Here is a 23,234-nt window from a genome sequence, read left to right on the forward strand (position 1 = left end):
AATCTCAGCGCATGCTAAATGAGGTCATAATTCAACCCTCCAAAAGCCAAGAAGTCAGGTGAGTGGAGAATTTGTGGCGATTACCGTAGGTTAAACAGTATAACGGTACCTGACAAATATTCCCTGCACCACATTCAAGACCTGGAAAAAAAAGAAAACTAACGCGTTTTGTAAAACAGTTGCAACGTAATGGCTACGAGAGAAAGGTTCTAGAAATATATTTTGTGAGAAACCTGAAGCGTTATTTCGCTATTATACCGAACCGACATCCGCCACACACGCGGCCAAAGTGGCGACACCTATAAGGTTGAAGATCGTGCGGGGATTCCCGTGATATTTTTCAACAGAAATCCTACCAACTTTTTAGATAAAAATTCAGCACGTGCAGAACTTTAAACGTTAATAACTTTTTAACGAAGCCTCCAACAACAAATTGATATTCTTGATTTTCGTCTTATTTTGGCCTCTAGAATCTCCCATTAAAATTTTTCTCAGGGATGGCCGAACACTATGTATATGGTTTTGGGTGCCAGCTATTGTATCTCACTCGCACTCATCCTCTTTCCTCATCTCCGTTGAATTTTGAGAACTAACCATGCCCACATAAATGACCGTGGCCGGTCCTGAGCTTGGTCATTTATGTGGACACTACTGTATCTGCTACACTCGTACGATCACAATAAGTGACAAGATAGTATTATGAAAACAAGGTAAACGATGATCGAGCTACGCTAATTTGCTTCACTTTAAAACGAGGACGTTATATGTTGTTTCTAGTTTTTAAAATCTACATTTTTCTTCTTTTGGCAAGACACTCGTTAAAATGGGGAATAACTCTATTCGTGGTGTGTTTAGAACAATGTAGCTTATTAGACACGAGAGCAACAGAACGGGAGAATAGGTTAAGTAATGGTTCTCTTCAGAACGGTTCACGAATAATATAAAATACGTGATCCGGTAAAAGTGTCTATTATTTATTTCTTGATGAAGCGAAATTAAAACACGACACATATTAATTTGCATATTTTGGAATGGATATGAAGAAGAAAGATGATCGTCAAAAGTGAAATTAAAATTGTAAGTTCTGAATTTTAAGCGATTTATCAGTTCCATCGATTCATGTTTCAGATATATCATCACTCGTCATTTTGCATTTTACATCTTACAGATTGATCGTTAGACTTATCTTTCTTTTTTTCTTTTCTTCTATGGTCTTCCATATTCTTATACGACTAATAGAACTCTTTTTCAAATTTAAGACTACAATTTTAGTGATCATCTTTTGCTACTATCGTTAGACTTATCTTTCTTTCTTTTCTTCTACGGTCTTCCATATTCTTATACGACTAATAGAACTCTTTTTAAAATTTAAGACTACAATTTTAGTGATCATCTTTTACTACTATCGTTAGACTTATCTTTCTTTCTTTTCTTCTACGGTCTTCCATATTCTTATATGATGAATAGAACTCTTTTTAAAATTTAGGACTACAATTTTAGTGATCATCTTTTGCTACTATCGTTATCATAATATGCAGATTAGCATGTGTCTTGTATACATCTTGTACATTTTCACTGTATCGTGTATTGTATATTACTGTGCGTCATTCTAAAAAGGACTGCACTCCAAATGTCAACGAGTATTTAAGAACATTCTCTCTTTCTGTTGCTCCTCCGACCAATATACTACCTACACTATTTTGAACATCGTCCGATACAGATTAGAGAAAAAAAAGTAAAACACAACCTTTATGTTATCTATCGTAATTTGTTCATTTAAAATGCTTTTAGTAAATAGGACAAATACAAAAGCTGGCGTAGCAAATATATTATGACATAAACATAAATATATATGTATATACGTATGTATATAGAAAAAATTTAAAACATAACCGATAGTGTTCGCAATGTTCCACTGACACTTTCGTTGACTATGCGAAGTGATTAGAATGCAATGACTTCCTTCTGCGTCATGGCAATGGCAACTCCAATAATTACGATTAAGAACGATACGATTATCCCACGATACATAAGTGCTTCAATCTTCTGCCACCGTGACTATAGGATACAAGCATTGTAAGTATCGCGCGTGTGTATGGAACGTTAGTGTTTAAATTTCCAACCCTTTATGGAATATCTTTAAGAAGCGCAAATACAACTACGGGAACTTACATTGTACTATCATTAAATAATTTATTCCATAAAGCGTTAAATACGTGATTCAACCCTTTGCATTCACGGTTGTTCTCCTGTGTCTAAGGACTCAATCAATTTTATATCACGACACGCAAAGAGTTGATGTAAGATTTAAGGAAAACAGAATGTTTCGACCTTGGGCTTTCTGCTGACTAAAAGCATTCGAAAACATACGTATGGTTAAAAAATTTGTAGACGAAAAAGGCTCTAATCTATCTTGTGATGTTATTGTATATCATACTGTTCTCTACTTTGAAACAAGTTTCAATTAAAAGATCAAAAAATATGTATGAAACCTACCACTGTCGCGCCCATCTTCTCCGTGCTGCGTCTCTTTCGAGAACGTCGACTAATCGTGTCCCCCTTCTTATCCGCGGGGTATAAATTTTCGTTATGTCGCGATCGTGAGTGTCTCGTTCTCGTTGAGCTCTCTTGCCTGACGATACGGTCGAGCAAATGAACTTTTTGGTCAGCCGTTAATTGGCTCAATTGTTTACTGTGCGCAGGCCTTTCTTCGTTTTCGGGTTCCTTCATGAAACACGATCAATGCGTTGGTACACAAGAATAGAAACTACACACACGAATAATTAATTTAAAGGGAATATTATTCGTTCGTTAATTTTACTATTTTCCATACAACATTTCTGGTACTCTCTATCGAAATTTTTTGACGATCTGAACGTTCTCCTCGACGTCTAAATATACTTTTCCAAAATTTATCTTTTATCCAGCTTAGCGTGAATCTGTTATCTTCAACGATAGTTTCGCTTAACGATATCCTGTTATTATTATAGTCTAATGGCTTAATGGTCTCTTGAGAAAACGTTCGAGGAATGGGCTGAGAGAATGATTCTGATCTCCGGTCATGAACGATGTATGATGGAGTTTGGTTCCAATGGGACGAAGGATCGGGCGTTCTTGGACGAGGATGTGTCTTGATTAACAAAGAATGCTCTGCCGACAGTAAATGTTCTATCCGTGATTTTGGACATGATACTGAATACTATAAAACATGGAATACAAATTAAACATTTTTGGATCGCCCGACTACTAACGTACAAGTTTACTTACTAATTTCGGATGTCTAATGTATGGAATTTCACCGCGGAAAACATCGTATATTTGCGTCAAATACGAAAACATTGCAAGTTTGTCAGGAATCTCGCATTCGGCCATCTCTTCTCCCGTCATTATCTACAAAATTCAATATTTAAATGTCGCAAACCCTTATTGCCTCTTCGTTGGAACTATTTATATTCTAGTATCGAGTGCAATTAAATTCACTTGCCGGAGGTATGCCCAACTCTTTCTCCAATATGTCGAAGGCCAGTTGATTGTTCTTCGCAACATCCTCCGGTTGCATACTGTGAAAATCTATCAGATCTGGACGATATTTGTGAATGATCGCACAAATAGCCAGACCATTTTTGAAGGAGGCGCCCATATCTTCAATTTGAACCGAATCGTATAGAGCAACCTGCCTTTGCAGCCAGCGAAGCAACGTATCTGGATGGACTTGAGATTCGCCACGGAGATCTGTATGATATACGATCACTTGTGGTCATAATATTTCTCCTTTGTATTTAATTAACACTTTGAGCCCGGTGATTGTATCACTAAGCATTTAAATATTACATTACTAAGTACTCTATGACTTTCTAACGATTTTATATTTTTGTGAACATGGAAAATTCAGGTTTTCCAATTTAAAAATTGACGAGGATATCTTTTCCTGAACAATAGCTTGTTTCAAATTATTAAAACTCATTTAACTCTGAGGACAAGTTTTATATAGTTATAATTAGTTCGGCTTGCAATATCAGCACCTTCAATAAACAAAATATCATAAAATACAAATAAAATTATACCCAGACCTAACCTAACCTAACCTAACCCAAAAATACGAATGAAAAACAAAATTTTTAAACGTGAATAAGTGTATAATATATTGGTAAAATAACAAAATAATTTGGTCAGTAATAATGGAACCTCTACATGTCTGGAAATAAGAAAAAACTATTTAGAATAAGTCAGAATAATAATCTTAATACGTATATCCCTTCTCATAAATTTAACGTGGTTAAATTTATTTACGATCATTTATTTACAAGAAAATGGAATCAAAAAATGCAAATTCATTGCATTTAAAGAATAATATTTTATTTTAGCAATACGTACCATTTTTGTGCATATTAATATTTTAACTTTAAAAAGGGTTGAAATTATTGCAGAGTATGTTCTATAAAATAATAAAATTTGTTTTAAGAGTAAAATGAGTTTTAATAATATAGTTTGCTGAACATTTGGAAGTTTATTGCTACGAGGCTGTGGGTTTGAATGGTGCCGGACTCACAGCGTTAAATGTACAATAAAGAATGTGTCGTACAAAAAGGCAATTGGTTATAAAAGACTCGAAACTTACCGCGTCTGCGACGTTTTTTAGGGATATCGACGTCAGATTGCACAGGAGGCTGTTTGATGCTGTCGGGATCATCTGTATCGAGGAGACTTCGTACTTGCATTGGAGTTACAGAGGATACATTCAGATTTGGGTATCTTAAAGAGAATTGATTAACTGTAGATAGCGAGAAAACAAATTACCGGAAACGGTGAATGACATTAAACATTAAAAGTATTCTATTTAATATCGAAGTACGAATTTGCTTTGATATGGAAAAAAAAAAAAATGTAACTAACTGGAATTTCAAAATTTTAAAACAGTTTTTGTTAAGTTTTGTACGCATACACGTCTCGTTAGCGATGTACTTCTTTTTTTATTTTAATTGAAAGCGACGAGTTTACACAACTAAAACGTATACGCATACAATCTAATCGTATACATTTTATAATGCCATATGAGGTGTCGAAACTAGAACAAGTTGTACAATGCAGTGACATTAAATATTACCCAAGTAATGCGTTATACCTGGTGTGAGGATCCAGCGTGTACGCGGCGTAATCTCTGTTCAAATTTTCCGGCGTGGTTTGTCCAAGTAATCTGTATATCGATTCTCGCTCTGCGATTACTTCTAACGGCGATATCGAGGCGCCCCATTGCTTGATCGCCCAGCAAGCGTCTAAAGAGCTCAAAAATCCTCTCGCGCAACCGGAACCCGTCGGCCAAAACGGCTGAAATAATTTTCTATTTCACTTTTTCTGACACCGCCACGACCTCTTGCAATTACGGGGTTTGGGGACTTCTTACGGCTGAACGAATCATAAACAAAAGACATTTTCCTGTCCTTTTCTAGGTTATGGAATGTACTTTGCAGTTGATACTGTTTAAGGTTTCCGAGTGTAAGTTTGGAATTTTTTGGAACAGACCTTCGTGATCGACTCGATTAAATATACGTTAACCTCTTGCACTATTTTCACGAGTCTGACTCGTGCTGAAAATTTTAGGTTATACTTGAATATCACGACTTAGGCTCGTTGTTTGATTTTATGTCAAACGTGAATAACACGAGTCGAACTCGTAAATATCGATATATCATGTTTCAAGTTCCGACATTCGGGATTCCCGATTCGGGCAGTTCGGACATTCGTGAGAATTTTGGACATGCGCACTAGAATTTTCCCTCGTGGGATTTCTTTTTGCGCATGCGTTAGCTTTCTGCCATACATGTATCTGTAGCGCGTTGGGAATTCCAATGTTTTGTACAAAATTGAACTTTCTACTTCAAATGCTCGCCAATCGCACAAAAATTAACTTATCGAAGATCCCCTACGTATTTCTCTAGCTATACTCATGTAGATTAAAAGGAAATTTTTTGTTTTTGTCTCTTTCTCTGAAACTTTCTTAAATTTTGTTCCTTACTGGGATTCAACGGTACCCTGAATTCTAGTTAAGTGTATATGGCAGTGATCATGCGCTCCAGTGCGCATGACCAAAATTCCCACGAATGTCCACCACTGGATTCGGGTTCTTCCCCGATCATTCGGGCGTATGGGTTAGGCACGACTTCAACGTAGTATGAGTTAATCAAATATCTAAAACTTTCTGATAATACTGAGTGGTACTATTGCTTCATATTACTAATAAATAATATCGTTAATGTTATTGCGGTATTACAGACACTAGGATTATAAATGCCGAGTGTCGCTAATATTACACGGTTTACAAATTGTGTAACATTTCTCTTAATACACAGTGATACTAATATTATCAACAAACTGTGGCCACGGTCTAGAATAACACTTACAGTCAGCCAAAATAATAGATTTTAGAGGGGAAACCACTGTGACGGACTGAAAAAATCGAATTTTTTTTAGCTCTTTTTAATGTTTAGGATTTTTAGAGTGATCCCCTAAAATATTAAAATAAAATGACAAAGTTGCAGAATATTTAGTAGAAGTAAACAATGTAATAACGCTTTAAATTAACTACTCTTTTCTTTATGACATTCATTTGAAACTCTTTTATTATTTCTGCTGTGGTTAAGTTTTTGTATGAACGGAAAATGTTTGGATCGAGATAACTATATGGACCAAGAGTACTTAATCTTGAGCGATAAGTGATATGAATAAAGAGTGTTTGTATCAAGCAAATGAAACTTTAAATACGTTTTTCTCAAAACCAACTTTTTCAAACTGGCCAACTCAGTCAATTTTCATCCGATTAACTCAAAATTTTGTATGGTGATTCCTAATACTATAATAATTCCTACATGGTGTTAAAAGAAATATTTACTTTTTTGCAGGTTTTTAAGATCTTTTCTTCAAAGCTTCACCCCTTTATGATAAATTATTATTTTTATAAATCCCCACGTGCAACTGAAACTACTGTCTTATAGTTTAAGAAAATTGCATAATTTCTTGTTTTAGAATTTCCAGTGAAAAATTACACGTCCGCCCATTGCCAACAAATTTTTGGAGGCCTCTCCTATTATGTCTATAATAATTCATATTTTTATAAGAAGTTATTCAAGAAATGTATTTTCGAAACATTAAACATTTATTAGAAAAAGTTTCGAAGTTACCTCCAAAAATTCTTGAAAATTACTTTTATTTTCAGCCATCACAGTGGTTTTCCCCCTTAAACTATTATGTTTCCTTTGTTTCCCTGGTATTTATGAAATTTAAAAATGATAATTCTATTTATTGTTTCTTAATGATCTGATACTCTAGGATTTGTTTACTCGTCGACTCTTACATTGAAAGCCCGGTTCCATTTAAAAAAAACCGCTCATTCAGGATGTAGCTTTTTTTTGTAAGAATTGGTAATTGTTTGCAAGTATCACTGAACCTTTAAGGGAATATTCAGGTTTAAAAGTTTGAAAAATTCTAAAAATTAACAGCATCATAGCTGTTTTAATAGCACAGCTTATAGCTGCAACGTGTGATCGCAAAACTTTAAACGCATTCATCTTAAAAGCTCGTTTTTTTGAACTGGCGTTCAGAATATCTCAAGTTTTAGTCAAACAAATAGCTTAAAATTCATGCAAAATTTTCAGCCGACTTCCTGCTACCGCAAGGATTTTTAAAAATATTGAACTTTTAATAACATTTTAGAGAAAATCAATATTTAAACCTCAATGTGCCAACAACTTTTGAATTATTCAGATTTGTTATTTATTGCGGTTCACACGCTAGCTATATTCATACTAATCAAGATGCTATTTCGTTTTTTTGTTGCTGTACACACAAAATAGCAATGGATATGTGTTCTAAAAATCACATAAAATGGTCTTATGGTTTTTTTGCAAAAAATTCCCAAAAAAAGCTTAAAAATTGGCCTAGTAAACCAAAATACTCCCTCGTTACGATCAATCATCAAAACTTGGGAAAAATGTTCAAAAAGACACGACGTACGCCTGGAAGTCTTCAACAGTATCAATTAAAAAAAAAATCCAAATTGTAAAAGCCTCGAAGATATCAACTGAAAGTTTAACAAGTTCCGATTTTACAATAGATTCGGCGATTAAATTCAGCAATAACACTGTAATTTCTCTTAACTTTTTTTACAGGAAACCTATCATTCTTATCTAGTCTATTTTCATTAGCGTACTGAAGTTCATAATAAAAGTGAGGGTTCGCAGAGGGAGCCTCGTTTTGATGTACCTCGAGTAGGCTGTCGCCGACAAGGATCATAAGCAATCTATGACCGCGACGCTCCAAAACCCGACTGGCATTCTCCGCCGCGTACATAGACGTGAAATCGAACATAGCCACGTCCGGTTGCCCGTAATGATTCACTGCGAATTCCATATCCATCATCTGGTATTCCGTGGAGAATTCGGCCGCTTCTCGAGCGTAAAGCATCAATGCCTCGCGATCCACATTCTCTTTGGCGAGCAGCTTGGCAGTGTCTGCGTGGTCCTAAACGTCAAAGTCATTATCATCGTCGAATCACTATCCGTGACTGTTTCACAGCGCCACGAGCAACGCTCTACACAGATAGTGTCGGTACCTGTAGAATAACCCCCTTGTCGATCAGGCTGTGCTTCTTGGCAGTCATCACGAAGTAGTGTGTGTCGTCTTTGTAATAGACGATGTTTTCGAGGTCGATGCCCGTCTCGTGGTACAATTCCTTGAAGAACTTTTGATTGAAGATAAACGCGACACCGCTGATCTCCTCCACCCGCGCCTCGGCCTCGGTGCGTTTATTTATGAAATTCGCTGTTATGGCGATGGCCAACTTCCCCCGGAACTCTTTGCGCTTGAATCCTTCCAAGGTGTTTCGTTTACCATCGGCGCCGATCAACACGTCGAACTCGTATTGAGAGACTGGATGATCCGCGGGTGTTGTTTTCGCTCTCCATCCGATTTCTGAAAGCATTTGTGAAAATGGAAACTCAGGAAGAAATTGTCAACATTTTTTTTTAATATTTCCACGTTTGATGTTCATTAAATATAGTGTTTTCGGCCTTCTTGGGTAAACAAATAATCTACAAATTATTATAGTATAGTATAGTATACTAATGCAGTTGTAACGAGATAAAAACGCCAGAAATCCTACAGTGAGCGTCAATATAAAGTTAACATCTATAGGTATCAATAACAATTTTTCCTTTTTTTTTTTGTGAAATTAATATTCTGTTGAACGTCCGCTATTTTTTACAACTTTGGTCAATCTTCTCATAGATTTGACCAATGAAGATGTATAATTTGCTGGAATTTGATTCCATTCTTCTAAAGAGACTTTCTTGAGAGTTTCTTTTGACATTATCTCTCTTTTTCGTATTTTTCTATCCAGATAATTCCATAGATTTTCTTTGGGATTAAGGTCTGGGGATTGCGGTGGATGTTTTAATTGTTTTGGTGTCCTGTAAAGAAGCCATTCCTTTGCCATGCGTGATGTATGCTTCGGATCGTTGTCACTTTGAAATGTCCATGTTCTTGATAAATTCAATTTCGTAATGGAAGGCTCTAAGTTTCTCCACAATATTTCAATGTAATCCTCCTTTTTCATTGTATCTTCAATGAATACAAGATTTCCAACTCCGGAAGCAGCCATACACCTCCAGACCATCACAGATCCCCTTCCAGGTTTGACTGTATAGACTAAGTTCTGTTCCTTCAAAGCACTATTTTTACTTCTCCATACTTTCTGTGGTTTTGTGTCTTGATAGATTTCGAATTTGCTCTCATAAGTGAAGAGAACATCGTTCCAGAAAGATTCATTATATTTGAAATGGTCTTTAGCATACTGTAACCGTTTCTTCCGATTCACTTCAGAAATCATTGGCTTCTTCCTCGGAACTCTTCCAAATAACCCAGCTCTATTCAGTCTTCTATGGATTGTATTGCACTAATCGTTTCTTTCTTTAAATTACTCTTCTGCTATTTTTACAGCGCTCGAAAAAGGATTTTGTGTTACTTTTCTGCAAATTTGCCTCACATCACTCTCATTGAGTTTTTTTGGTTGCTGTTTGTGATCAATATTACTTAATAATCCGAGATTATTATATTTGTCAATGATCTTTTTCACAGTCACATGGCTTCTTTGCACAACTTTAGCAATTTCTCTTATGGACTGTCTATTTAAATGCATTTCGATTATTATTTGACGCTCTTCGACAGTTTGTTCACCCATTTCGAGATTACACAAATACTATCTCCTTCTTTTGTTTTGCCGTGGAAACACAACACGGGGATTTCCCAAGATCATATTACTAAACAGTGATACCAACATAACCAGAAATTATTGCAATAGTTATAACTATTTACATAAAAGTAGGGGTGTTAACTTTATATTGACTCAAGGAAAAAGGACTTACATTATATGTTTGCTTATTATTACATTATTACTAAAAAAATACGTTTTTTATAGAAGATAAATTGAGCTTTCAGTACCATACACCTTTTTCCTATTTTCTTTCATATCTTTTAAATTATTTCAAAGAGAAGTTGAAAATTTCAAGTGTTAATTTTATATTGACGCTAATTGTATATAATTTCGCTTACCTACATGCGTTCATGTACCATAGAAAGATGACTTGATGGCAAGATGCGCTGATTGGCCGTAGCGTACTAGCGACGTCTATTGGCTGACAAGGGATTTTGGAAACCCGAAAATTCCAAAAATTATGAAACTTTGTGTACAGATAGAGTAGGTCATCCATAACACACACCTATCTTTCGTTCGTGCCATAATTCACTTTTAAGGGATGAAATCATCCCTTAAAGAAAATGCAAAATTATCTTTTTTGTTGAATATTTCGTGAATGAATTGAAAAAAAGTTTAAACAAAGGTTGCATACTATTTCTATGTTTACACAAATACGTAAAGTAATTTTTAAAAAAATCTGAATATCTGAAAATTTGAATTACCCCCTTCACCATTCCTTAAAATTCATTTTTTGATTTTTAAAATGTTATGCAAAAATACTTTACGGTACCCTCTATTCATCCATGTAAATAGTTTTGTTAAGAATAGTCGTGTTTCGTTAATTATAAAATACAATGTAAAGCAGTATGCGCACTCGTCTCCTGCGCATACAGCTCGGATACATACTGGGTGTGTGAGTGGGAGACCGAGGAATCCCCGAGTGAAGCGCGCATTCGAAAAGACGGAGTAGAAGAAACGTGATATAAGAAGTTACTTCGTAGAGCCGTTAAAATGTAAAGCGTTTATGAATATCAATATACATAAATATAATATTTAAACAACAGAGAACATTAATTTAATTATCCACGAATCTTAACAAGTTTATTTTATATATATTTTCTTTATAAATAAATAAAAAAAATAAAATAAATAAATAATAAAAGCGTCTATTATCGAATTTAAAGTCTGTTCTAACAGTTTTTATTATTGAAGTGGTTTCATAATACATAACTCACATTATCATTTATATAAATTTCAGGCTGTAACATAAAATTCGTTAAAATTCACGTGTACGATTCGTAATGGCAGCATATACATACAAACATGAGTATTGCTTAAAGTGGTATCTTATCAGACTGTTTTTTTCTCAACATACGATACATTAGAATTTGCATGAATATTTAAAAGAACTTATAAGATATTTTGAGAATATGTGTTTTCACAAAAAATAATTGTAATTGACTCCTACAACCAAAAATAATTTTTTCAACACGATTTTAAATTTTTTAATTTCGCCAAAAAATTTCTGCACCCTACAGCCTGTCGATTTTTATTAAAAATTTGTTTTTCATTTTTAAAAAAGTTTGACGCTCTACGGAAATGTTGTTTAATACTTTTTTGTAGGTATCCATAAGCTCTACTACATAAATAAATTTAAATGAAATACGTTCACATACATTAAGAAGAGGTGGAGAGGGTAATTCAGAAAGTATCGGTTTTTTTAGGGGTGATTTCATCCCTTAAAAGGGAATTATGGCACGAACGAAAAATAGGTGTGTGTTATGGATGACCTACTCTGCCCGTACACAAAGTTTCATAATTTTTTGAATCTTCGGGTTCCCAAGCTTCCCTTGTGAGTCGATCACAATTACAATTCCGTCGCGTGACGAAGGACGCGAACGAAACGTATCAAGACAGAGTAGGATAGGACCATATTGGACGACATTAGTGTAGCCATAAGCTCAGAGTATTAGCCATGAATAGAAGAAAAATGTATCTCTCGTGGATATGGAGATCCTACTACATACTATGTAGCGTAACGTAAGAGCGAGGTTTTCTGGTAGATGGCGCGACGACCTACTCCCCTTGCCCTTGCGTTGCTCAGTTTGCTGGTGTCTAGCCAACAAGCCATCTCTTTATGGTACAAGAGATACAAACACGTGTATTGAATTGAAGGAATATTCCTAATATTAAAGCACATTTTGTAATTACGAATTACTAATACTTTCCACACGTATTTGGTCACGTTTATGGATACTCCAATTAAATTTGTATACTATTATCTATATTATTATTTACACAATTGCAAGTAGCCCGCGGTATGGTATTTTAAATAGTTGCTACAATATTTAACAAAATATTAATAAAGTATAGGTTCATAAAAAGACGAGTCAATAATTTTATTTTTTGTAAATATGCAAACAATTTTTATAGTTTCCTTTTCATTATTTTAATACAGATTTCACATTTTTATTTTTTCTTGGTTTTACTAGTTGGATATCTAAACTATCTATCCCTTTTGTCGTTTTTTTATTTTACGGTGAAACAACCAGGAAACTTTTATAGCTCGACAAACTTGTAACAAATTGAAAGCTCGATTACGCGATAGTAAGGGTCGATTAGATACCAGAAAAGGCGGAATACTCACTGCCTTCTTCCTGGTTCTCCGGTGGTGGTATCAAAGAATCGAAGCTTACGTTCTCGTGGAACTCAACGCCCAGGATCAAAGCGACTTTTAATAAAATACACTGTAACTGCCGGATGCTGATATGATCGATAGAACCAGCGCAGAATTTCCCGAAGAATTTCTTCGCCCCCAGTCCTCGGAGGTCTTGAATAACGAACGGCCAAAGATGGAGAACATTGTTTCTGGACATTCGATCTCTTTTCTCTACGACAACAACTTTCGCTCCTAATAATTGCGCTTCTATCGCTGAACGAAGCCCGCAAGGACCACCTCCGATAATTAAAACCTGAAACAATATTTTAAAGGGAGACTAGAAACCCGTCAAAACTAAAAATGGCGTCAATTAGTCCTGTGTCTATCAAGCATTCCAGCGTATAAAAGTCGCACAAAATGTTAACGGATGTTCGACATAAGCGCCCTCTGTGAATCAATACCTATATTTTAGTTAAATTATAGGTTAGTTTATTCTGAACGACGACACACGGATCGTTGTATTATTAATAATATATAATATATAAAACCTGAAACATAAAACCTGAATAATAAATTTTAATAACTTTAACACGCTCGTCGAGCGTATATGACTCCATCGTTAAAATTGTCTATGTATTGTAGGTTAGAAATAAGAGAAAGTAACAAGAAACAAAGATGGCGTTTAACAGATATTCTCATTCAACATCCTAATAGTACTTTTGGACAACCCTGTATTTGAAACAGTGCAAAGAACAGTGTAAAAGAAATTATCTTATTAATTTTATACCTCATCTCTGTTTGAGGTTATATAGGTATGCTTTGTATTGTAGGTTAGAAATAAAAGAAAGTGACAAAAAACAAAGATGGCGTTTAACAGATATTCTCATTCAACATTCTAACGATACTTTTGGACAACCCTGTATTTGAAACAGATAGTGTAAAAGTCTTGACTGATATGTATTTGATTTGTATAAAATAAATTATCTTATCGATTCTATGCCACATCTCTGTATAAGGTTATGAAAGGTGGTCCAACGAAGTATTTAACATTTACAATTTTTGTGTAACCTTTTCATTCTAAACTCTTTATTTTTCAGGAACTGAGCAAAGATACTTGTCAAAACTTACCTGGAATAGAGATTAAGAATCACGTGCAAAGAAAAAAAGAGAAAATTGCAATTTCAGAACAATGTGTTATATTTGTTCCAGTGTACGTACGCTTGATTGAAATTGATTTTAAAATCGCTGGTACTCACCCTTGTGTTGGGGCATGCTTTTCCGCGGTTGTAACACTTGTGATTGGCCCTCTGATCGAACTTTTTCCAGAGAGCCTGGGCTTTCCACGACCGCAGCTTCCCTTTCAATTTTGGATAGAATTGACTGATCGCGTTCGGTCGGATCTTTAGCAGCTCGCAGAGATGCCTGAAGTGTCCAAGAATGGACTTGAGCGTGGTTGCGTTGCAGAATTGGTCGAACACGTCGTTGGCGATCGCCACTTCCGGCGAGGTCGCCGCCTGCTTCCGACCGGGCTGCTGATGATCCATGTTCCTGATCCTGCGTACCCAATAAGCCCATATAAATACGATTGTTTCGGTCAAACATTTAGAAAAAACATTACTTTATAATTTGTGTTACATCACAAAATATCTTTACACTTTTTTAATGAATTTAAACATTTTAAACAAAAAATAGCTTTTCTACATTCTTTATATTCACGCGTGGTCTAAATGAAGTAAACATATTAACATATTAACAGCTATAACAACCCATCAAATGTTCCTTAGAACAAATAGGGTTATAAAAAAGAATTTTAATGCATTTGCAATGTACCAATTGGTTCATTTTTTTTTTTTTTAACGACGGCAATAATTTACAATGAACAATAAACGCTGCCGTGAAATGGAATTTTATCCAGGTGTCATTCATTTGTGCAGATGGCCGCTTGTTTCTATTGGATTTAAGCGTAAATGGGATTACGCGATACTCGATAAGTGAAAAATCAAACGGTATTTCGCGATGCTCCCCAACGAGGCACATGAGATTGCAAAACTGCATACGACCTATTGATTTTTCATTATCTAAGATAGAGTCAGCCGGTGAACGCTTAGAAACGAGCCTGCAAATAACTACACTGCTGGCCAATATTATATAAGTTCGCTCCATTTTTGGCTATTTCTTGTTATGGTTAGAGCTGTTGCTTTTTTCTTTTGGAGAATTGTTAGACAAAATTTGGCAATATTTATGTACAAAATGAATTGTTACCCTTTTTACGCGAAATGCTGTTTGCAGGACAAAAGTATAAGTTCAGTTATAAATAACCGTTTATTTATAAACTGATTACAATGAAAATTGTTCTTAATAATCAGTAGTTAATCCATGACAGTGAATTACTTGAAAAATTTTCGATTTCATGCCGATTACAAAGATTTTCTATCAAGTCCTGATCAATTTCTGCAGCGATAACAATTGCTGCTTTTAATTCCTGGATTGTAGAAATATTTTGTATTATTTCGATCAATTTGTCTAACGAGTATTCCCCATACATTTTCCATAAAATTGATATCTGGAGTACACAAAAGCTGGCCATATGAAAATTTGAAATAGTATGGTGCGCTTAGCTAAACGGAGAAATGATAAGCGAGATAGCAGATAATGGACTCATCAGGCATAAAGCATCCTAGCAGCGTATACAGGGTGTTCGGCCATCCCTGGGAAAAAATTTTAATGGGGGATTCTAGAGGCCAAAATAAGACGAAAATCAAGAATATCAATTTCTTGATGGTGGCTTCGTTAAAAAGTTATTAACATTCAAAAATTCAAAAATTTCATATCGTTTTGGAAAAATTATTTTCGGTTGCAGAGGTCAGTTACAATCATTTTTGGTTATTAGACATACCCTCGAAATCCTACCCACTTTCGAGAAAAAAATTTGAGAAGGTATGAAATTTTTTGACACAATTAAAAAGTTTTGAAGAATTTTGACACAATTGAAGAATATGTAGAAATTCCAAGAATGTTCGAAAAGTTGTTCCTTAACCCCGATAAGTGAGGAGAACCTTATAAAAATGGTCCAATTTTCAAACAGTTATAACTCTTACAATAGTGAATATATTTAAGTGGAACTTTTTTCTGGGGTAGAGCTCATGGGTACCTGCAAAAAAGTATTAGACAAGTTTTCTGTAGGACGTCAAACAAAATTATTAAAAATAAAATGTATTTTTAAGAAAAATCGACAGAGGCGAAGAAATTTTTCGGCGAAATTGAAAAGTATCAAATCATTCTGGAAAAATTATTTTCGGTTACAGGGGTCAATTACAAGCATTTTTAGTCATTAGACATTCCCTCGAATTCCTACCCACTTTCGAGAAAAAAATTCAGTACAAGCAGAACTGTAAACGTTAATAACTTCTTAACAAAGCCTCCATCAACAAATTGGTATTCTTGATTTTCGTCTTATTTTGGCCTCTAGAATCCCTCATTAAAATTTTTCCCAAGGTTTGCCGAACACCTTGTATAAAGGAACGGAAGGATTAGTCGAGCGCTTGCGAGAGACCGGTCCCTCTGGTGGCGAGTACAGGAAGTGTCGCCACAATAATGGCTTCTAGCCATGCTTAACCTCTTCACGCCCTTGGCCACATATGTGGACGTTTAGTTTTTATAATTATGGTTACTGTCAATAATAAATATACCAAAATTTTCACTACAAATTATAAAAAAAAAAATCGTCGCTGAAGAGGTTAAAGACTGGCACTACGATGGATGGGGCATTGTCCTGTTGAAATTTGAGTGTTATTGTATTATGTTCTTCAATATACAGGAGCAAATATCTATGCTTCTAAACTCTGACTTTTTCACTATTAATTTTTGCAGTGAGAAAAGCAATTGGGAGGTTTTCTAATGTACCAAAAGCTTTCCACATCATTAACACTGCCTTCGCTAAAATTACTTGCCGCAAAAAATCTTTTTTTCTTTTCGAATGTCATGCCAATATAAATGCAGACTATCTGATCTGTCTGAATTAAATTTTTTTTCGTTGCTCCAGAAGATATAAAAAATCGTAAATACAAATTGAAATTTAAGGAAGAGGTAGGGAACAAATCACATGCAGATGCAATAAAAATTTATTCTTGAATTTTATGTATTTCATCATCATTTCATGATTCATCGAGTCATAATGAATCATAATTAGTTTATAAATACATGTTTTTTTATAATTGAACTTATATTTTTGCCCATCCTGTAAACAATATTTTTCTCACAATAGTTAACAAGTCATTGTTTATGTAAATATTGCAAAATTTGTTTTCATAGATTTATCTTTCGTGTATTTTTACCTAATACTACACAAAAAAAACAAGAGTTCTATAGCAGTATGGCAGCTCTGGCCACTCTGTCAACAACGCATTGTTTAGGTTTTGTTTCTAATGTTGAAAAGAAAAGCACAACTTAAAACGGATTCAAACACCTAGGCCCTACAATAACGTATTTACAGCGCCATCTGGTGGGTCAGAAAAGTGTCTAAGCGAAGAGCAACAAAATCATTATGCATTACGTAGTCGAAGTATCTCTAGATAGTCAGTCATGTGTAAATTGGAAACCGAGGGGAAAGAATATATCGCGATTAATAATACAGTTAGTGTGTGATTACTAAACCCACAGTTTTAACTATCACGACAAACAAGACAAACGTGAAGTGAACTTATAATATTGGCCAGCAGTGTATTTCTCGTTCCAGCGTAGCCAACAACGATTTTCAGGGAACAAGAATCACGAAGCAGCGAAGATAGCCTGTACCCTGTGTAATGCTTCTTTAAACCGTCGTAAGCGAAAAGAATGTCATATTTAATGCTTGATTAGATATATAGGTTAACTCTGAAGAACTGTACAATGCGACATACTGGACAGACTGTTCCAAGTGCACAGTGTGGCACAAAATGATAAGGCTCCAGTAATATTTTTCTTTGCATTTAGATATCTATGTAAAAAGGTACACTCCCGACCATAAGTCACCGGACACTTAACGAACGTAGATTAAAAACGAATTAATACTGTAAAGCGATGCAAGTTTTAAAATGAAACTAACACTTATTTATTCGTTACGTTATGAAGGAAACGTAATTCGTGTTGCATGGCATGGATTTTAACATGTTAGCGAACAATTTAAAATTTTCGTTTTATGAGTGTACGAGCCTCGTTTGAAAATAATCGTTCAAATTAATGGTGGAATTTTATTAACAATTAATTTTTAGTATTTGTTTCATTAATACCAACCCTTCTGTAATTTTGTCTACGAGAGTCCTTCTTCAATTTTAAACACGTTTATCTTCAAAATTTGCTTCCTCGTACAATTTGACTTATTGCATATTTATTTTAATTTCCCGTTAGTACCAAGAACGGCCACTGAGAATTTTCCAGTAACAGGTTATCATCTCGACTTCCACCCCATTATCCAAAGATGAAACAACTGAGATAAATTGGACGTTATATTTCTTTTGTTCTCTTACCACGTCTACATGAACCATATCTATCAAAAGTAATAACTTAAAGTGACTAAATGTATGAAAGCGAGATGATATGTCGCTTCGGAAAATTGTGTTTTCTTAATTTGCATTTTCCAAGACGGACGAGCAAAATGTTCGGTGACTTATGGACGGTACAAGGTGCGATCAAAAAGTTCACGGTCTTCTACGACAGATGGCGTTAGAGATGACGTAAACATACGGGCTTGTAAAGACAATCTCTCGCGTAGTAGTGCATTCTCTGAAGAAAAATAATTCTCGACGATTGTTGGATGCGCGAATTGCGTTCTTGTCTTATTCTATTCAAGTGTTGATTGACAAATTGTGGTCGTATTTTCGTTCGTTAAATTTGCCGTGAGTGTGCATTTGTACCGTTGAAAAAGGTGAGAGTGATAGCCTATAATTCGGGGTGAGGGCCGCCATTATGGCAGTTGGCAGCACCCAAATGGTGATAGAAGCTTTTGACTCCAAATTAAAGAGGAAATTAGATACTGTCTCAGCGAATGTTGACAACACCGTTAACTCCTCTAAAAAAAAAACCCAACCAAACGAACATCGTCAGAAAACCTAACCTCAACATCAAAAACTACCATCCAAACCCGATCCTGTTGGCCAAATTGCTCAAAGAGCATAATACAGACTTGACCTCGACGTACAGGATCTAATAGATCTCTCTGACTCCTCATGCTCAATAAAATATGCAAGTCGGCTAAACAAAGAGACGTAACGAGACCACAGGGCTGCTGGAATGGTTGTCCAGTGAAACAGTGGTATTGACATTCAATGGCACAACACTACCCCCGATGTTAAAGGTCTTCTTCTTTAAAAACATCAAAGTCGATGTTTCCATCGAACCAGTGAAAGCCTGCTTTAACTGCCTAACATACGGGTACACTGCAAAACTCTGTAGAGGACAAGACAGATGTCGCTGCTGTGGCCAATTGGACCACAACAGAGAAAATTGCCCTCACAAGAATTCTCCCATCTGGCTCACAATTCAAAGAGAATCATGTCGCTCTGAGCTACTCATTAATATAATTGTTAACACTTTGACGGCCGCTGTCACGTATACGTGACTTTGCGAGACAGCAGACGTCGGCCACTGTCACGTGCGCGTGATCTACTGTATCGGTTACCATTCCATCATACATTCAACTTATTACGTTTGTTGAGGTTACATTTCTAATTCCTTATAATAATACTGCGCGTTTTCGCGCGATACGTGCGGCCATTAAAGTGTTAACTGGCGACCAAATTCTCAGGGGCCGCTAGAAAGCATCGTTGAGCAGCGACGTTCAGCAGCCACTCACCTGTGGCAGCACCGTCGATCACCTGAACTCTTGCCAGTTCTCGTTGGACCCGGTATAGTGTGCATAGAAAATGATACGTTGGGTCTACGAAATGTATTTTACAAGCACAGTCGCGACGTCGCAAGCACGAACGTTGTTTCTTGCAGCGCTTTTGCCCGATAATGGATTCGATGCGTGCAGTTTTATCTCAAGGAGGAAACCGAGGCGAGAGTAAATGCTAATTTCTCTTCGTACCGTGCAATGATTTGTTATGCACGATCACGTCCTCGCGCGCTAGCGCAATATCATGCGACAAACACGTCGATATATACCCTCTATGCTCTTATACACGGTTCTTTGAACTTACGACCTGATAACTGCGCTCCTCTTGCGGATGTTCTCTAGGTGCCGTCAACGCCATTACCCCGGGAAAACGGAAGTACGGAAACATTCTCCGATAGACGACCTACGAAGATCAAAGTACTTGCAACCTCGCCGCGGTATCGGTTTTTACAGCGACGTGCTTTTTTTATCGTGCTCGTCGACGGTGAAAATAATTATTATTATCAACGATTTATTTTTATATCATCACTTCTTCCGGGTAAGATATGATTAACTTTTAATCATTTATAAGTTTAGCTTTCTTTTGTTTTATTAAATTCTGTCTTTCTCTTGTGTTGACGAGCTCACATTTATTTGAATTTGCCGCTGCAATATGGAGGCGTGGAAATGACGTCTGTTTGTGAATATTATTACTATTATCATCGATTTATTTTTATACCGGCGATCTTTCCGGGAAATATACAGGGTGTTCGGCCATTCCTGGGAAAAATTTTCTAATCTAGAATATTAATTTCTTGATGGAGGCTTTGTTAAAAAGTTATTAAAAAATTAAATTAAAAGATTCGAAATTATTCTGAAAAAATTATTTTTGGTTGCAAAGGTCAATTACAATTATTTTTGGAGAATACACATACCCCTGAAATCCTACACCTTTTCGAGAAAAAAATTCGAGTAAGCACTGAAATTTTTAGATGCAATTAAAAAATTTCAAATCGTACTAAAAAAATTATATTTAATTACAGGTGTCAGTTACAAGCATTCTTGGTGAATAGACATACACTCAAAATCCTACGCACTTTCGAAAAAAAAATTCGAATAGGTGGACAAATTTTTGGAAAAATGAAAAAGTTTCCAATCATTTTGGAAAAATTATTTTCGGTTGTGGAAGTCAAATACAATCATTTTTGGTCATTAGACATACCCTCGAAATCCTACCCACTTTGGAGAAATAATTTGAGAAAGTATGAAATTTTTCGACAAAATTAAAAAATTTCAAATCGTGCTGGAAAAATTATTTTCGGTTGCGGGGATCAATTACAATAATTTTTGGTGAATAGACCTACCACCGAAATCCTACCCACTTTCTAGAAAAAAATTCAGTACAGGCGGAACTTTAAATGTTAATAACTTTTTAACGAAGCCTCCATCAACAAATTAGTATTCTCTAGAATCTTTCATTAAAATTTTTTCCAGGGGTGGTCGATCACCCTGTATAATTAACTATTATAATTTATAAGTTTAGTTTTCTTTTATTTTATTAAATTCTGTCTTTCACTTGCATTCACGAGTTCAAATTTATTTGAATTTGCCGCTGCAATATGGAGGCTGTGGAAATGACTGTTTGTAAATATTATTACTATTATCATCGATTCATTTTTATACCCGCGCTTTTTCCGGGTAAAATATAATTAACTATTATAATTTATGACTTTAATTTTCTTTTATTTTATTAAATTCTGTCTTTTCCTTGCGTTGACGAGCTCACATTTATTTGAATTTGCCGCGGCAAAATGGAGGTTGTGGAAGTGACCTCTGTTTGAATGCGGTGTATTCATGTACTATTCCTAACCCTACGCGCGTACTTCCGTTGCCTATATATTACATATCACGTGTACAAGTTTTGTTATAAAAGGTTTCTTTGAAGTATTGAATAAGTCTTTATCTTTTACAATCCTTTTAAATGTATATCTAATCCTAATGGATTGAAGCTCCACTGGAATCAGGTTGAAACGTAACGTAAAAATCAAGACAGATGAATATTGCATCACATAACCGTTATGAAAGTAACCAAAATATTCAGGATCGTTCAATTAACCGGTATACCTGGTTACCCGAAGTGTTTCGTTCAAATAAGTTGGGGAACATTCCAAGCAAACGATTCGTCCAATTCAGTAAATTATTAATATGCATTTCATTATTTGCGGAAATTCGTTATTTTAGTTTAAACTTCTCATAATGTTGCAGTAAAAACGTAAGGTTAAGTATATTTTGCAGGTTCACAGGTAGAAACAAATGACTGTCGTTAGTGTGTTCATGGTATAAATTATAAATGCCAAAAATGATTGTAATTGACCCTTGAAACCGAAAATAATTTTTTTCTAGAAAATGCACAAGATATCGGTGATATGTGTAATGACCAAAAATGATTGTAATCAACTCCAGCAACCAAAAATAATTTTTTTAGAACGATTTGAAATTTTTTAATTTTGTTGAAAAATTTCACACCTCGAATTTTTTACTAGAAAGTGAGTAGGATTTCAGGGATATGTCTAATGACCAAAAATGATTGTAATTGACCCCCGCAACCAAAAATAATTTTTTCAGAATGATTTGAAATTTTTTAATTTAATTTTTAATAACTTTTTAACGAAGCCTCCATCAATAAATTAATATTCTAGATTTTCGTTTTATTTTGGCCTCTAGAATCCCCCATTAAAATTTTTCCCAGCGATGGCCGAACACCCTGTATAAAATAATAATTTGCTTCAAAATTTTTCTTAAATTGAAAAATAATAGAATTATCACATTGTAAGCCACTGAAGTTTATTCCATTGAAAACTATTTTTTTAAAAATAATATTTTACGTTTATTTGTAACAGTTTTCATTTATATAAAGTGGCCAACAATACTTTTTTGTATTTTAACATTCTCAAAAAAAAATAATTTAATGGAAATTTAAGGTTTGCATATTTAATTACAATTATTTATAAAAAAAAATATTGCAAATGAGCTTCTAGAAATATACAATCTCAAGTTTCAAAATTGTTATAAAGAATTTGTTAAAGAACACTGGTAATTCACGTCTAATTAGATATACGCTTTTCGAATCAGATTCGTTTTGATTAAGTCAGTTGGTTTCGTGTTACAGTGCAGATTAGAACAAACTGTACTCTTTGATATATTTTTGAAACAAAGCTCTAATCGAGGCATTTAGGTCAGCTGCGTAACATGAAACGCGTTAATAGGATACACTGCGTTATAGAAACGCGTAAATTTTGCCAAGTGTACTACGTTAACGAAACTGATTTGGAAGTCACGTAATTCTAGAATTATTTTTATAATTACCTAATTTATTTTTACACCTGTTGTGTTAACGGGAAATAAACTTGATGATTAGAATGACGCAACAGTAATTAACGTGCAGATAAGTAGCCCATTAAATCGTATAAGCTTTATTT

At 34.9% G+C, this 23,234-nt stretch overlaps 2 protein-coding genes across 2 annotated transcripts in view; one reads left to right on the forward strand and one right to left on the reverse strand.

The window, feature by feature from the left end:
- Positions 1-23,234, reverse strand: part of LOC122399978 (F-actin-monooxygenase Mical) — a 67,677-nt gene that overhangs the window by 21,896 nt on the left and 22,547 nt on the right. The window contains exons 2-10 of the mRNA XM_043401099.1: positions 14,162-14,459; positions 12,894-13,218; positions 8,606-8,964; positions 8,257-8,514; positions 5,123-5,325; positions 4,619-4,752; positions 3,485-3,732; positions 3,268-3,390; positions 2,497-2,724 (exon numbers count right to left, since the gene is read on the reverse strand). Of these exons, the coding sequence (XP_043257034.1) occupies positions 2,497-2,724; positions 3,268-3,390; positions 3,485-3,732; positions 4,619-4,752; positions 5,123-5,325; positions 8,257-8,514; positions 8,606-8,964; positions 12,894-13,218; positions 14,162-14,459 (2,176 nt within the window). The remainder of the gene's footprint in view (positions 1-2,496; positions 2,725-3,267; positions 3,391-3,484; positions 3,733-4,618; positions 4,753-5,122; positions 5,326-8,256; positions 8,515-8,605; positions 8,965-12,893; positions 13,219-14,161; positions 14,460-23,234) is intronic.
- LOC122399981 (STING ER exit protein) overlaps positions 16,476-23,234 on the forward strand; it is a 151,787-nt gene continuing 145,028 nt past the window's right edge. Inside the window, exon 1 of the mRNA XM_043401105.1 lies at positions 16,476-17,725. The gene's annotated coding sequence lies outside the window, so the exon portion shown is untranslated. The remainder of the gene's footprint in view (positions 17,726-23,234) is intronic.

This window comes from Colletes gigas, unplaced genomic scaffold (assembly GCF_013123115.1).
Source record: "Colletes gigas isolate AHSC1104 unplaced genomic scaffold, ASM1312311v1 Colletes_gigas_Sc00015, whole genome shotgun sequence".
NCBI lineage: Eukaryota > Metazoa > Arthropoda > Insecta > Hymenoptera > Colletidae > Colletes > Colletes gigas.